Below are 16,637 nucleotides of genomic sequence, written 5' to 3' on the forward strand. Positions count from 1 at the left end.
AAGAAAAATTAATAATTTGCATAATTCTGTCACAGAAACAAAGAAATATGCGTTTTTTCGGTCTTTTTTCATTTATAGCGCAAAAAATAAAAACCCCAGAGGTGATCAAATACCACCAAAAGAAAGCTCCATTTGTGGGAAAAAAAGGACAAAAAATTCATTTGGGTACAGTGTTGCATGACTGAGTAATTGTCATTCAAAGTGTGAGAGCACCGAAAGCTGAAAATTGGTCTGGGCAGAATGGTGTTTAAGTGCCCAGTAAGCAAGTGGTTAAGCAATCAGAGAAGCAGCCAAGAGGCCCATGGTAACTCTGGAGGAGCTGCAGAGATCCGCAGCTCAGGTAGGAGAATCTGTCCACAGGACAACTATTAGTTGTGCACTCCACAAATCTGGCCTTTATGGAAGAGCGGCAAAAAGAAAGGCATGGTTGAAAGAAGTCCCATTCGCAGTTTGTGAGAAGCCATGTGGGGGATACAGCAAACATGTGGAAGAAAGTGCTCTGGTCAGAGGAAACCAAAATTGAACCTTTTGGCCTAAAAGCAAAACACTGTGTGGAGCAGAAAATCCCGCCAGCAAAAGTCCGAATGAGAGCTTTTGGTCAGATATTCCTACCGTGTGTATGCTCCCGCGGAAATTCCGCCAGCAAAAGACTGAGAGCAGGTGCTCTATTTTTCCAATGGAAAAAAGATCGGCTGTAGCAATTCCAACGCGCAAAATTTCTACGTATGCTCGGAAACAATTTGACTCTTGCTCAGAAGCATTGAACTAAATTTTCTTGACTCATCGTAGTGTTGCATGTCACCACATTCTTGACGGTCGAAAGTTCAGACCATGTGTATGCAAGCCAAGCTTGAGCGGAATTCCGTCGGAAAAGCCATCCAAGATTTTTCAAATTTTGGACGAAAACTCAGATCGTGTGTACGCAGCATAACACTGCACATCACTCGGAACAAACCATCCCCACTGTGAGAAATGGTGGCGACAGCATCATGTTGTGGGGTTACTTTCTTCAGCAGGGACAGGGAAGCTGGTCAGAGTTGATGGGAAGATGGATGGAGCCAAATACAGGGCAATCTTACTTAGAAAAAAAAAAAAACTGTTAGGATCTGCAAAAGACTTGACTGGGATGGAGGTTCACCTTACAGCAGGACAACGACCCTAAACATACAACCAGAGCTACAATGGAATGGTTTAAAGCAAAGCATATTCAATGGCCCAGTCAAAGTCCAGACCTAAATCCAATTGAGAAGACTTGAAATTGCTGTTCAGACGCTCTCCATCCAATCTGACAGAGCTTGAGCTATTTTGCAAAGAAGAATGGGCAAAAATTTCTCTAGATGTGCAAAGCTGGTAGAGACATGCCCAAAAAGACTTGCAGCTGTAATTGCAGCAAAAGGTAGTTCTATAAAGTATTGGTGGCTGAATCCAAATGGACGCCCCACTTTTCAGATATTTTTAAAAGTTTTGAAAACCATGAATCATTTTCTTTCACTTCACAATTATGTGCCACTTTGAGTTGGTCCATCACATAAAATACCCAAAAAATACATTTACGCTTTTGGTTGTAGCATGACAAAATTTCAAGGAGGTATGAATACTTTTTCTAGGCACTGTATGTGAGATTGTGCCTGCCTGCAAAAAACAAAACAAACAAAACAAAAAAAACAAAAAACAAAACAAAATCACTAATATAATTCAGGCATTTCTACTGACCCCGGGTACTCAATTCGAAGGACAGTGCCAAAATGACCAAGTCCTATATTAGATTTACTGTTGCAGCCATTGGTGTTTGTAAGCTACTGAGTCAACACCTGTAATAATGCAGTCTTTGCTACCAGGAATCAGTGAGTATGCTGCTATTGTCTTGCTTTCTTTCTCTGTAGGAGAAAAAATAGATCAGCCCAGTGTCAGGATGTAAGAGACCAACAGGTCTTGCCTGAGCTGAAGGCTGACAATTGACACTCTTTGGACTACTGGATAGTATGACTGTCAATTACAGCCTTTATGTTGACCAGTAACATTAAAATCTAATCATATGAACACTGAACAATCTATTTTAGATTTATAACAAAATTGTGTACAGGGAAGACCTAACTAAACAATTCATTCAGTTTGTGTCCAATCAGGAAGGCCCTTGCTTTAGATAGTTGTTGGTAGATTTAAAGAAAATTATAGGATGAGATTTAAACATCTATGGCCAGAATGTAATCCCGACAGCCCATTTGTAATTAGGATTTGTAATACAGCATAATGTTCAATCTGTTACTTGTGCATGAAAAGGTAGAAAACACAAATAATCAAAAATCAAGTAATCCTTTACAGGTAAGGCTGCACCACATTATAACAAATCAATGGTGAAGCTGGAGAAGAAGATCATTTCAGATGGGTAATGCAGGGATAAATATCTGCTTCCCAGTCCACCCATCAATCCATTAGGGCAGGGGGGGGGGGGGGGGGGGGGGTCGCAAAACTGGCGGCCCTCCAGTTTTTGCAAAACTACATGTCCCATGATGCATCGCAAGGCTGACAGTTACAAGCATGACTCCCACAGGCAGAGGCATGATGGGAGTTGTAGTCTAGCAACAGCTGGAGGGCCGCCGGTTTGAGACCTCTACATTACGGTATACAGGAGGCCAAGGCTACTATAAAAGAGACAGTTGGACCCTCAAACCTTACACCAGCAAAATGGCAGTAATATGTGTACTTAGATACCAAATACAACTCTAAACTGAAACTCTATATTGGGTGAAATTAGCTTTTCAGTATATTCCAACCAGTAACAGAATTTGTCTGATGCACATGCAGTCTTACTTGAATGGATCAAAGAGCCAATGACGTGACAGCGTGCCCATGGAGTACCCTTCTACCCAGTCTGCATCCAGTTTCTTGATTCCAGCAATAAAGTACACAATGAAGATCTACAAGTTGTCACACAAATAAAAGATTGTTCAAGCTTATGAAATATATATTCGCTCTGACGTTTTTTCCACCAAGATGCACTGAAGCATATACATTAGGTAGCATACAACCGAAAAAGTACTATGTACAGTGCATCTGGAAAGTATTCACAGTTCTTCAATTTTTCTACATTTTGTTATGTTACAGCCTTATTCCAAAATGGATTAAATTCATTATTTTTCTCAGAATTCTACAAACAATACCCCATAATGACAACATGAAAGAAGTTTGTTTGAAATTTTTGCAAATTTATAAAAAATAAATCACATGTGCATAAGTATTCACAGTCTTTGCTCAATACTTTGTTGAAGCACCTTTGGTACCAATTACAGCTTCAAGTCTTTGAGTATGATGCTACAAGCACGGCACACCTATTTTTGGGCAGTTTCTCCCATTCTTCTTTGCAGGACCTCTCAAGCTCCATCAGGTTGGATAGGGAGCGTCAGTGCACAGCCATTTTCAGATGTCTCCAGAAATCTCTCCAATCGGGTTCAAGTCTGGGCTCTGGCTGGGCCACTCAAGGACATTCACAGAGTTTTCCCATAGCCACGCCTGTGTTATCTTGGCTGTGTGCTTAGGGTCATTGTTCTGTTGGAAGATGAACCTTCACCTCAGTCTGAGGTCCAGAGCAAGCTTACATCAAGGATGTCTCTGTACAATGCTGTATTTCCCACGATCCCAATTTGTCTCAGTTCCTGCCGCTGAAAAACATCCCCAGAGCATGATGCTGCCTCCACCATGCTTCACTGTAGGGATGGTATTGGCCAGATGATGAGCGGTGCCTGGTTTCCTCCAGACATGACGCTTGCCATTCAGGCCAAAGAGTTCAATCTTTGTTTCATCAGACCAGAGAATTTTGTTTCTCATGGTCCGAGAGTCCTTCAGGTGCCTTTTGGCAAACTCCAGATGAGCCGTCATGTGCCTTTTACTGGAAGAGTGGCTTCCATCTGGCCACTCTACCATATAGGCCTGATTGGTGGAGTGCTACAGAGATGGTTGTTCTTCTGGAAGTTTCTCCTCTCTCCATACAGAAATGCTGGAGCTCTGTCAGTGACTATCGGGTTTTCGGTCACCTCCCTGACTAAGGCCCTTTCCCCCCTGATTGCTCAGTTTGCCACATGCGCACGAGTGGAATGTCCAACAGAAAAAGTCAGACAGAATCTTTTCATCGTATATTCTGATCGTGTGTATGCCTCACCTGACTTTTTTTCCCAAAAATTCTAACGGACCTAGAAATAGAACAGGTTTTAAATATTTACGACGGAACCAATTCCTATCGGGAAAATCTCTCATCTGTATGCTGTTGCAAAGGACCAAAAACGACGCATGCTCTGAAGCAAGTACGAGATGGAGACTATTGGTTAATGGCTATAGAACTTCCTTTTTCCAGTCCCGTTGTACGTGTCGCACGTCACAGCGTTCTTAACGATCGGGCTTTGGTGTGATCGTGTGTATGCAAGACAGTTTCAGCGGAACTCCGTCGGAAAAAACCTTCGGAGTTTATTCCGACGGTAAAACCGGTCATGTGTACACAGCATAAGAAGAGTCTTGGTGGTTCCAAACTTCTTCCATTTATGGATGATGGAGGCCACTGTGCTCATTGGGACCTTCAATGCTGCAGACATTTCTCTGTACCCTTCCCCAGATCTGTGCCTTCATACAATCCTGTCTCGGAGGTCTACAGACAATTCTTGGACTTCATGGCTTGGGTTGTGCTCTGACATGCACTGTTAACTGTTGGAACTTATATGGACAGGTGTGTGCCCTTCCAAATCATGTCCAATAAACTGAATTTACTACAGGTGGACTCCATTCAAGTTGTAGAAACATCTCAAAGATGATCAGTGGAAACATGATGCACCTGGGCTTAATTCTGAGTGTCATGGCAAAGGCTGTGAATACTTCCTGTATGTACATGTGATTTATTTTTTTGTTTTTTATTTTTTATAAATTTGCAAAGATTTCAAAACAAACTTCTTATGCCTTGTCATTATGGGGTATTGCTTGTAGAATTTTGAGGAAAAATAATGAATTTAATCCATTTTGGAATAATGCTGTAACATAACAAAATGTGGAAAAACTGAAGCGCTATGAATACTTTCCGGATGCACTGTAGACAAGCTGGCAAAAAGTCATTGGCATATTCACCATACATGCAGAAAATGTCATTAATTAGTGGAGTCGATTTATTATTTTTTACAATGTACATTTCACTGTATGCATAGGGGAAGAGAAAAATCATAATAATAGGTTTACGTTTTCAGCCTGAAACAGCTGTCATGTAGTGTCCCAAGACTGCTCTACCTGAGCTGCAGTCTCTGAATCCCTGTGCTCATAGCAGGAGCCACTGGGGGACGGGTGATAGGTGTACTATAAGGATACAAAAGCTTAGATGGGTTTTGGCATATCCTTTACTGAAATCAGATGTTTTATTCTTACAATGATCTTAAGATGTAAAAAAAATAAAATGGATGACGTGATCATTCTTGCTGGGGTTTAAAACACAGCTTACAATCTAATACCACTCCCAAGCGACCTGCATGGTCTGATGTTCTACATCATCTCCAACAAGGTCTTTGTGGAGAAATCTCTGTATTAGGCAGCTCTCAAACTTGTGCAACCTGAAAGTCACGCAATTTTGGTGCGATTTTGATGCAACTTGAAGCAATGCCTGCGTATTGTTGAGGTCTATGGACCTCAAGTTGCAGCAAAGTCAGACCAAAGTAGTGCAGGGACCACTTTGAAGTCGCACAGATATGAACGGTACTCATTGGAAACCATGAGGTACGACTTGTCATGCAACTTTGCAGTCCCAAGTCGCAGGACATATCACACAAGTGATAAAGGGGCCTTATAGAGGTCAAATATACAATATTATAAAACCTTAAACTGTAATTACCTGGCTTCTGAGTACAGTATAATTCCAAAGTGGGACATGTGCATTGCGCTTGCGAGGACTGAATAAGCCATCAATGGACCTAAGTGATAAAGGAAATACAAAAGTTATAATTATGTTTTTAGTGCACTCAGTGAAGTATAAAAAAACTGTGGCTTACTACTACGTCTAGGTTTAATCACTTGACCTCCAGAAGGTTTTACCCCTTCATGATCAGGGCATTTTTTTTGCTATTCAGCACTGCATTACTTTAACTGGAAATTGCTCAGTTGTGCAACACTGTACGCAAATACAACTTTTAGCAATTTTTTTTTTTTTTACATAAATAAAGCTTTCTCTTGATGGTATGTCATCATCACTCTTTTCTTTCATTTTTTTGCAAAATAAATAAGAAATTCCAGAAATTTTGAAAAAATAAAAATTATATTATATATATATATATATATATATATATATTCTATTATAAAACATACAATAACATAATATTGAAATCAAATGTCTTTATAAATGTAGGCCAAAATGTACTCTGCTATATGTCTTTGGTAAAAAAAAAAAAATCCACCAAGTGTATATTAATTGGTTTGCATTAACATATAGCGCCTACAAACTATGGTATATATACACTGGAATTTACGCAGCTGCTTGAATACAAGAGCTGGCAGTGCACATTCCTACATCAACAGAGTTTATCATAGAGTATGGTCATTGATTTTCTCTCATATAGCCTGTGGGCTAAACAAGGGAAATCTAGCTGATTATGACTAGCTTTATAATATTGCGAGTGTACATGCCCCAGAGGTCAGAGGGGCTTTGCTGCTAAAATTACCAGTAACGATTGGCGTTCATCAGGGTCAGCTGGAATCCAATCAACCCATAGAGATAAGAATGGTTGTTCCAAGTCGTCTTGTCTAAGAAGAAGACATACCAGTACGGCACTAAAAATAGCAGGCAGCTAAGACGGTAAAAGCATCCAAGAGTTATACCCAGGGCTCCTAAAAGACAAGAGACAGTACAATGAAAACATGGAAGCGCAGAGTAAAAGGAAGAATGTGGGATTAACTGAACTCATTTAATATTTACATCACTCATTACTTTTACACATGTCCATATGTAGACAATGGTATTGACTTAATATAGATATGTGTCAATATGAAGGCACTGATGTCACTAGCATCCTGCTCCTTTTTTTATGTGTGCTGCAGGTTGGAGAATGACCCGGCCCGCAGAGGATTGAAGTAAAATTAAAAAAACATGCAATTTTATAGTTCAGATAGCGATGAGTTCCGAGTTCCGAGGATGCCAAAGCTCATGTCTACTCCTGATTTTGTTTTTCAGCGGTTTTTCTTCTACACTTCACCTAGTAATGACTAAAGAAATGGCAATCAGACAACAAATTATTTTATTATTATACAGGATTTACATAGCGCCAACAGTTTACGTAGCGCTTTACAACATGAGAGTAGATAGTACAAATACAATACACTTCAATACAGTAGGAATCAGAGGGCCCTGCTACTAAGAGGGATAAAGATTTGACTTCAGTAACTTGATTGCCAGACATTGAGGTTGCTTTACTAAAACTGGATAGAGCAAAATCTGGTGCAGCTCTGCATAGAAACCAATCAGCTTCCAGTTTTCTTTTTCAAAGCTTAGTTGAACAAGCTGAAGTTGGAAGCTGATTGGCCACCATGCACCTGCACCAGATTTCACTTTCTGGTTTCAGTAAATCAACCCCTAGTGGTAATTAGTCACCAGGGCATGCTGACAGCAGATTTGTCCAGCCCTGCTATAGTTACACGAGTCGGCAGGAGGAACCATGGTGTATTCTACAGAGCTGTATATGTGGAATATTTGCTTCAGCTTTTAAAGTCTTAGATCGTAAGCTCGCAGGAGCAGGGCCCTTCTAACTCTCTTGTTCCGAATTGTACTGTTGGTGTATTGTCTCCCTTGTTGTAAATCACTGCGCAAACTTTTGCCACTATATAAATTCTGTATAATATTATTAATAATAATAACAACAACACATCCCATTGGAAATGTATATTCCCTATTCTTTTTGCAGATATGCTTTTAGATACAAGTAATCCGGTGCTGACAGGTTAACTAAGTTAATAGCAATACAGCAATAGTAATTTAAATATGAGCTTACTGAAAATACACAAGACTTTCCCTTTAAATAAATGGCACTGTGTTTTCACACTATAGTAGGAATTCTTGGTAGATATGACAGAAAGCTTCAAGTATAACCCATTACATTAGCCTTTACATACCCCTTTTTACCAGGCCATTTTTCAGTACTGTGATAGTTTGACTGACATTTATTCAGTCATGCAACACTGTACCCAAATGTATTTCAGATTACTTGTTTGAGACAGATAGAGCTTTATTTGGTGGTATTTCCTCGCCACTGGGTTGTTGTTATTCAACCACTTGAGATCCGCGCTATAGTCAATTGACGGCTACAGCGCGGATCTCCTTTTCCGGGACTACGTCTATTGACGTAGTCCCGTGCACGAGCGGCCTGCGCGCCCCCTGAGGGGCGCGCGGCGCGCTCTGTGATCGGCGAGTCTACGAGACTCGCCTGATCACCGAACCGTGCAAGGGGTCGATCCTGACCCCTTATCACGTGATCAGCTGTCAGCCAATGACAGCTGATCATGTGATATAACGGAGCCGGTAATCGGCTATTATTCCTCCTCGCGCTGTCAGCGCGAGGAGAAAAAAAAAAAAAAGCCGATCACCGGCGGCCGTGATCGGGACATCAGTCCCGATCATGGCCAGCACTGCTAGTGCCCACCTGCAACCCTGTCAGTGCCCACCTGCCCCCTGCCAGTGCAACAATAAAAAAAGTAAGTGCCCCCCGTCAGTGCCACCCAGCAGTGCCCACAGTGCCACCCAGCAGTGCCCACAATCTGCCTTAACAAAGGTGCTGCACCCGTGCCACATATCCGTGCCCATCAGTGTCATCTACCAGTGCCCAGCAGAGCCACCTATCAGTGCCCATCAGTCCCATCCATCAGTGGTACCTATCAGTGCCCATCCGTGCCACCCATCTGTGCCACCCATCCGTGCCATCTTATGTGCCCATCTTTGCCCATCAGTGCCGCCTTATCTGTGCCCACCAATGCAGCCCATCAGTGCCCACCAATGCAGCCCATCAGTGCCCACCAATGCAGCCCATCAGTGCCCACCAATGCAGCCCATCAGTGCCCACCAATGCAGCCCATCAGTGCCCACCAATGCAGCCCATCAGTGCCCACCAGTGCAGCCCATCAGTGCCACCTCATCAGCGCACTTCAATGAAGGAGAAAAATGACCCGTTTGCAAAATTTTATAACAAACTTTTAAACATGATTTTTTTTTTGCATCTTTTTTGTTTGTTTAGCAAAAAATAAAACTCTGAGCTGTAATTAAATACCACCAAAAGAAAGCTCTATTTGTGGGGAAAAAAATGATAAAAATTTCATTTGGGTACAGTGTTGTATGACCGCGCAATTGTCATTCAAAGTGCATCAGCGCTGAAAGCTGAAAATTGCTCTGGGACTGAGGGGGGTTTAAGTGCCCAGTAAGCAAGTGGTTAATAATACATGAAGGAAAAAAAAAAAGAAAAAGAAAAAAAGGCCAAACATTTTGAGAAAAATGTCCCTTACTTTGAGTTATATAAGCTTATCAAATAAAAATGCCAGAACAGTACAAAACTCCCCCAAACAACCCCTTTTTAGAAAGTAGATGCCCCAAGGTGATCTAATTGTTTGCCATTTTTTTTAAATGAAGAAACATGTTGGTATTGAGGGAGTTAAAAAATAATGCTTAGTAATGGTGCACTAGATACATTAAATGTACAGGTCATATATAGAGGGATGAGGAGGAAGAGAAAGGGTTAATTGTACAGGTTCCCATACATGGAGGTGATAGGGTTGAGCGGGTTGCGGTACAGATGTGCATGATATGAAAGGTGAATGATTATCATACAGGTCACTCAGAAACAGGATGCAGATCAGATGTATGGGAGAGGAGTGGGAAGTAAAAGGCTAAATTATGCCAACAATTTGTGTATACCTGGAGTATCTACTGATCTGCCTGTGATTTGGAACTAATGAATGAATGATAAATGAATTAATTCCTCCTTCCTTCCACTCTTCCCTTGTAAAAGGAAAGTACAGGCTCTCATATGCAAACAATGCTTACATCTGTGATCTCTGTGACTGATCATTGCAGCACAAGGTATACAGCCAATCTAACAAATAATATAATAATAAAAATTATTCAATAATGTAATCAAAAAACACTAAAATATGCTGAGTTGCAGAATTGTTGCTGTCATTACTTTTAGTGTTTGATGACGAATTTCCCCACAAATCACTATCGCTCAATTCTGCGAGTGATTCTAATTTATTATCGCTGTTTTCTAGCTGGTCTAAAACCACTTTTGATGTATACGGACATTTTTTGGTTGCTATGGACAATCTCCAGTTTCCTGGCATAAAGAACAGTATTTATAATATAAAACTGCATGCAGGACACTGGGCAGAGCACTAGGGACAAAGGGGATGTGTAATTATTCGATACAGTACTGTAATCTGTAAGATTACTGTATCTATACTGTGTTTTTTACCTTTTGAATTTGGCACCCAACTCCGTCCCCGTGCGTTGCAATGCTCGCAGGGAATGGAGCTTGGCACTGTCACAGATCGAGCGAGACACGTTGGCTCGCTAATCACAGCGGGGAGACATCGCTGGATCCAGGGGACAAGGTAAGTAAACCCCCTCCATGGATCCAGTGATGCGATCCCGAGTCTGGCTCGGGAATACCGCTTATGGTAATTAAATCTCACCCCGAGCCAGACTCGGGAATACCGCCAGGGAGGTTAAGCAGTGATGGTTGGTTCTGCACTGTCATTTCTAATACAGCAGTACAGAAATAAGCATCCACCACTTTGCTGTGTAAAGATGTACAGATGTAATAAAGTGATATATTTTCTTTCTTGGGTTAGCCAATAAATGGTATCAAAAAAGCTGCATCTTTAATACCCTTTATTGGCCAACTTTAAAGGTATCACTTAGACTCCAAACTTTCTGCAGTAATTGATGGTTAGCACAGTACACCAGTGTTAACCACTTTCAGACCTGACCATTTTGCTGGCTTAAGACCAGACCACTTTTTGCGATTCGGCACTGCGTCGCTTTAACTGACAATTGCGCGGTCATGCGATGTGGCTCCCAAACAAAATTGATGTCCTTTTTTTCCCCACAAACAGAGCTTTCTTGGTGGTATTTGACCACCCCTGCGGTTTTTATTTTTTGCGCTATAAACAAAAATAGAGCGACAATTTTGAAAAAAAAAAAAAACGAATACTTTTTTACTTTTTCTTATAATAAATATCCCCCAAAAATATATAAAAAAAACATTTTTTTTCCCCTCAGTTTAGGCCAATACGTATTCTTCTACATATATTTGGTAAGAAAAATATATAAATAAAATCGCAATAAGCGATCATTGATTGGTTGGCGCAAAAGTTATAGCGTTTACAAAATAGGGGATAGTTTTATGGCATTTTTATTAATAATTTTTTTTTTTTTTTTTTACTAGTAATGGAGGCGATCAGCGATTTTTATTGCGACTGCGACATTATGGCGGACACATTGGACATTTTTGACACATTTTTGGGACCACTGTCATTTATACAGCAATCAATACTATACAAATGCAGTGATTCCTGTGTAAATGACACTGGCAGTGAAGGGGTGAACCAGGGGGGTGGCAGTGTAGGGGTTAAGTGTTCCTAGGGGCGTGTTACTAACTGTGGGGGGCTGGGCTTTGTGTTAGTGAACACTGATCTCTGCTCCAATCACATGGAGCAGAGATCAGCGTCACTTGTTGCTAGGCAGAATGGGGAGATGCTTTTTACAACAGCATCTCCCTGTTCAGCCGCCCTGTGAGACGATCGCGAGTATCCCCGCGGCGATCGAGTCCGCGTGACCCGCGTCTGGACTCACGGGGGTCCCGACTGGCACGCGAGCGTGCCGCCGGCTGCACGCACGCGATGGCAGGGCGGCACTTAAAAATGGACGTACCTGTATGCCAATATGCCTGCCCGTGCCATTCTGCCGACGTACATCAGCGTGCACCGGTCGGGAACTGGTTAATTTAGTCGACTAAAACTAAAACAATTGAGATGACTAAAATACGACTAAAACTAAAAGCCATTTTAGTCAAAAGACTAAAATGAGACTAAAATTAAAATGCCATTTTAGTCAAAACACTGGGACTACAACTACATTGCAATTACTAAAATGTACTGGAGATTTTAGTCGATTAAAACGTACTGGAGATTTAGTCGACCAAATACGACTAAAACTAAAACAATTGCAGAAGACAAAATGGGGACTAAAACTAAAATTCCATTTTAGTTCTAGGACTAAAATTAACACTGCAGTACACTGCAGGAAATCATGCCAAAATGTTAGAAATTAAACACGTTTATACTGAGATAAATAGGTTGAGATAAATTATTCAGCTGCTTTGTTTCTAAACAGTGGGTGGTAGGAATGTAACGCACAATAAACTGTGAACCCCTCACCTAGGAGCATGACAACGTAGACCAGGTACATCCAGTCCAGGGGCAAAGGTTGAAGGTTGTTAAAAAGGGGGAATCGGCAGACATCCAGCCCATCTAGGTACTTGTGGTCCAGGTAACTGAGCCCCCGCTCCTGAGGGATGTCCAGAAACATAAGAAGACCTACAGGGAAGGCAAAAACATCCACATATAACAAAACTGCTCTGCACAGAAACTGGACTGTTTCATATTTCCTAGCTGTCATCTTTCACTTTTGCAGCCAAATTGGGATAACACCTACTTTATATTTATTATATGTGCCCATTCACATAGCATAAACTTAAAAAAATATTTCAAGTGGTTATAAAGCCCTAAGGTTTTTTTACCTTAATGCATTCTATGCATTAAAAGCTTTTGTTGGGGTATCCCCCCCCCATATACTTACCTGAACCCAATCTCAATCCACCAATGTGCACAGGAGCAGCGGCTCTCCCACCTCTGTCTCTCCTCACTGGGCAGACTGATAGCAGCGGGAGCCATTGGAACCCACTCCTGTCAAAAAACACATTCACTACCAGTGCTAATAGGTCTTCCAAGGTGAGGAGTAACAGATGTCAGATAAAATGATGGTGTGAAAGGTGTATATATATATATATATATATATATATATATATATATATATATATGGTATAACCCAGAACTAGGTGGATGCTGCTTTCCTCAGATGTTCTGTGGAAGGGGGTGCACCTCTGAAAGGCGTTAGCTGTCCCCCCATGTTCTGTGCATGTCCATGTACTGTGTTTATGGCCTTTTGTCAGTTGCATTTTGTGAGTACTCACTTTTATACAAAAGTTTCTTCTTCTTATTACATTATCTCTGGTAATGCACAGTGTGCGCGCCTTCCATGTCTGTTTTTCTTGTACCCACTCCTCTCAATCGAATCCTATGACAAGAGAGCGTCGGGGTAGCGGAGCCAAGCCCCGCTGTCTGTGTCAATAGATGCAGACAGCGAGGCTCGAGACTGAGCCTGCACAAGTGCTCCCATAGAAGACCACTTTCTATGGGGCACAAGAGCCATGATCACCAACGAGGGATCCAAAAGTAGGAGGAGCACAGAGCAGGTAAGTAGGAAACCACGACATGTTTATTATTTTAACTAAAAAAGGAGGCTATAACACTTCAAAGTTGTCACTGACCTTTTTTACTTGCTTTTTTTCCTGAAAATTCTAAAACTGAAGTTTTCCTTTGCTATGCAGAAGAGGCTGGGGAGTTATGTTTACCATAATTAACCCTGTCTGTATTGTTTTGAGAGGGGATATGATTTCAATATACAAATACCATACTAATGACCCCACAATAGGGATAAAACTTTTGCATAAGGGAGTTTAACAAGACTCGTGGCCACTCATTAAAATTAGAAGAAAAGAGGTTTAACCTTAAACTACGTAGAGGGTTCTTTACTGTAAGAGCGGCAAGGATGTGGAATTCCCTTCCACAGGCGGTGGTCTCAGTGGGGGGAAATCGATAGTTTCAAGAAACTATTAGATAACCACCTGAACGACCACAACATACAGGGATATAAAATATAATACTGACATATAATCACACACATAGGTTGGACTTGTGTCTTTTTTTCAACCTCACCTACTATGCAACTATGTGCTGGTAGATCTTGTAATCTAGATGTGCACCCTTTCTATTCTTAAGGCTGCCCATACACAGGGTGAATTTCTTTCCTGCAACCATTGATTGAAAGAGCTGGTCGGGAGCCAACCAGTAGACCTTTTTTTGGTCATGCCCCTTCAACAGGCTAAACAAAGGGTTTAGGATCTAAAGCTTTGGTGGTACAATTTATGTTAATGCTTTTTTCAAAAATCCTTAATTTTTCCCCCTTTTTTTTTTTTTTTTACACACTGCTATATACTATTCTGAACAGTTTCAAGATGCATGGAGTCCTATGTATAGACCTGAGATAAAAAACAAAACAGGAAAGGTAAGAAAGAAAACATTTATTTTAAATTATTTTTAAGTATGCATTAGAATGGGAACACATAACAAGCATAAAGGGGGGGGGGGGGGGGGGGTTCTCAAATCTGACAGCAAGCATGGAAATGCACTTCATGGCAGCTATACGGTGCAAACAAGGCTTTAGTGGTCCCAGAGGACTGGAAACCCTAAATCCTCACACTCACAGCTTGTGCTACATTTGCAGTTTGGTAAAATAGTGTAATGTTAATGAATAGTGCCATTCACATGATTAACAAAACACTTCTATGTGCAACTCATGCCGGCAGTATAAAGAGAAGAAACTATGTACATTTTTCATCAGTTTATTTTATAGGAAGGATGTATCAATGTATGGAAACACATGGAGCAGTATGTGGTTAACAGCTGTAAAGGCATGGAATAGCATCTAAAACGGGAGATAGAAAGGCATGTAAAAACTGAAATTAAAAAAACACCTTTATTTAAGTGACGTCACCAGATAGATCAATCCTGCTACTATGTATGAAGCCTTAGGCCGTCCTAATATGACCCTCTATGTTATTTGAGGCTGATGTGTCTGTCTTGCAGAAGAGCAGACAAATCTTTACACTATGCAGTTAGGCAACTCCCACATCTCCTGTGTTTGTATAAATGGCTGACCTCTCACATTGGGCAAACAGTATGAAAGGTTAGGTTATCACTGCACATCAGTCTTTGCCCAGTCAATACTCCCCCGACAGAAAGGAGAATGACCCTTGATCCTGTGTGCGGACAACTTTCCTGCTAGGCTACAAGAATAATTGATCCTTTTTTTATTTGCACTAACTTCTAAATTTTCAGGGCAAGCTTTCGGGTGTACCCCGTTCTTCAACATCCAAGCAGGACCTTGAAGTGGGTACACTCTAAAAGCTTGTCCTGAAAACGTGAGAGTTATAGTGCGAATTAAAAAAAAGGTTTTATGGACAGTACTCAATTGGTCTTGTGCACCAAAGCCAGGCCATAGAAGGTTTGAATCTCATCCAGTTTAGCAGGGACTGGCCGAGATTAGAACCATGTATGGGCATATTGATTCTACCCAAGTCGATCTATAGATCAACTTGGGTACAACCAGCATGCTGGATTTTTAGGATGCGATTTCTAGTGGCTATAGCTGTTAGCAAAAATCACTGTTCTGGCAGGCACATCTCCCCGTGCGCAACCCGTGGTTGCAGGAAAGAAAATAGCATCATCTACCGCCTGTTTTAGGCAAACCATAGATTATGCAGATTTCTTTCCTTCCACCACAGGTTAAAGGAATGAAAATTGCTTGATTCATCCATCAACACAGTCAGTCTATTGTGTTCTGCCAAGGGGGAGCCTTAATTGCCGGCAGAACACAGTAAGGCTGATTTACTAAAACTAGAGCGTGCAAAATCTGGTGCAGTTTGCATAGAAACAAATCCGCTTCCAGGTTTTTTGTCAAAGCTTAATTGAACAAACCGAAGTTAGAAGCAGATTGGCTACCATGCACAGCTGTACCCAGGGACGGACTGACCATTGGGCCACTCGAGGGCCCCATGCCACCAGGGGGCCCCATCAGGGTTGCCAGCCTCAGTAAAACCAGGGACAGAGATGTAAAAAAAGAAATAAAATTTTACATAGTCTCTGAAATGTCCCTTCCCGACATCCTTTTGGTCTAAAAATCCTGAGATTATAGCTGCCCCACCTCTCCAGTACCTTCTCAGCCAATAGAAACATGGCTGTGTATACTGTGTGATTGTATACTGTGTGTGTGTTTGTGTCTACTGTGTGGCCCCATAATCTCCTATTGCCCGGGGGCCCCATGAGTTGTCAGTCCGCCCCTGGCTGTACCAGATTTACACTGTCTGGTTTTAGTAAATCAACCCCATACTGTATATTTGCACTACACACCTACAGTTTCTATATCTATCTGTAGATGTGCACCAGGCTGGTGGGACAAAAAGGAAAGATTTGCATGTCTCTGCACAATGTTCTGAAATGAGGAGTAATTGTCTTATTTTTGGGTCATGTGATGGAATGGGAATACATTCTGTTCTAAGAACACTTTGAGTATTATCCAGCTGTTGTTTAAATAAAGTGCATTACAAGTATGTAGTTTTATACTGGTGTTTTGTTATTATCTGAGGACATATGTGTTGAATTAAGAGAATGCTCACGCTGCTTGTATAGCCAAGATATTGGGAAGTTCCATCTAGATCCTTGTCCTTAAGGTAGAGACA

The 16,637-nt window shown here is 41.3% G+C and overlaps 1 protein-coding gene across 1 annotated transcript in view; it reads right to left on the reverse strand.

Annotated features, from left to right (window-relative positions):
• GGCX (gamma-glutamyl carboxylase) overlaps positions 1 to 16,637 on the reverse strand; it is a 98,079-nt gene that overhangs the window by 76,980 nt on the left and 4,462 nt on the right. The window contains exons 3-6 of the mRNA XM_077469565.1: positions 12,436 to 12,594; positions 6,681 to 6,846; positions 5,858 to 5,936; positions 2,812 to 2,918 (exon numbers count right to left, since the gene is read on the reverse strand). Coding sequence (XP_077325691.1) covers positions 2,812 to 2,918; positions 5,858 to 5,936; positions 6,681 to 6,846; positions 12,436 to 12,594 — 511 coding nt within the window. The remainder of the gene's footprint in view (positions 1 to 2,811; positions 2,919 to 5,857; positions 5,937 to 6,680; positions 6,847 to 12,435; positions 12,595 to 16,637) is intronic.

The sequence above is a fragment of the Lithobates pipiens genome, unplaced genomic scaffold (genome assembly GCF_037356315.1).
Source record: "Lithobates pipiens isolate NorthernLeopardFrog02 unplaced genomic scaffold, aLitPip1_a1.2 Scaffold_8, whole genome shotgun sequence".
Lineage (NCBI taxonomy): Eukaryota > Metazoa > Chordata > Amphibia > Anura > Ranidae > Lithobates > Lithobates pipiens.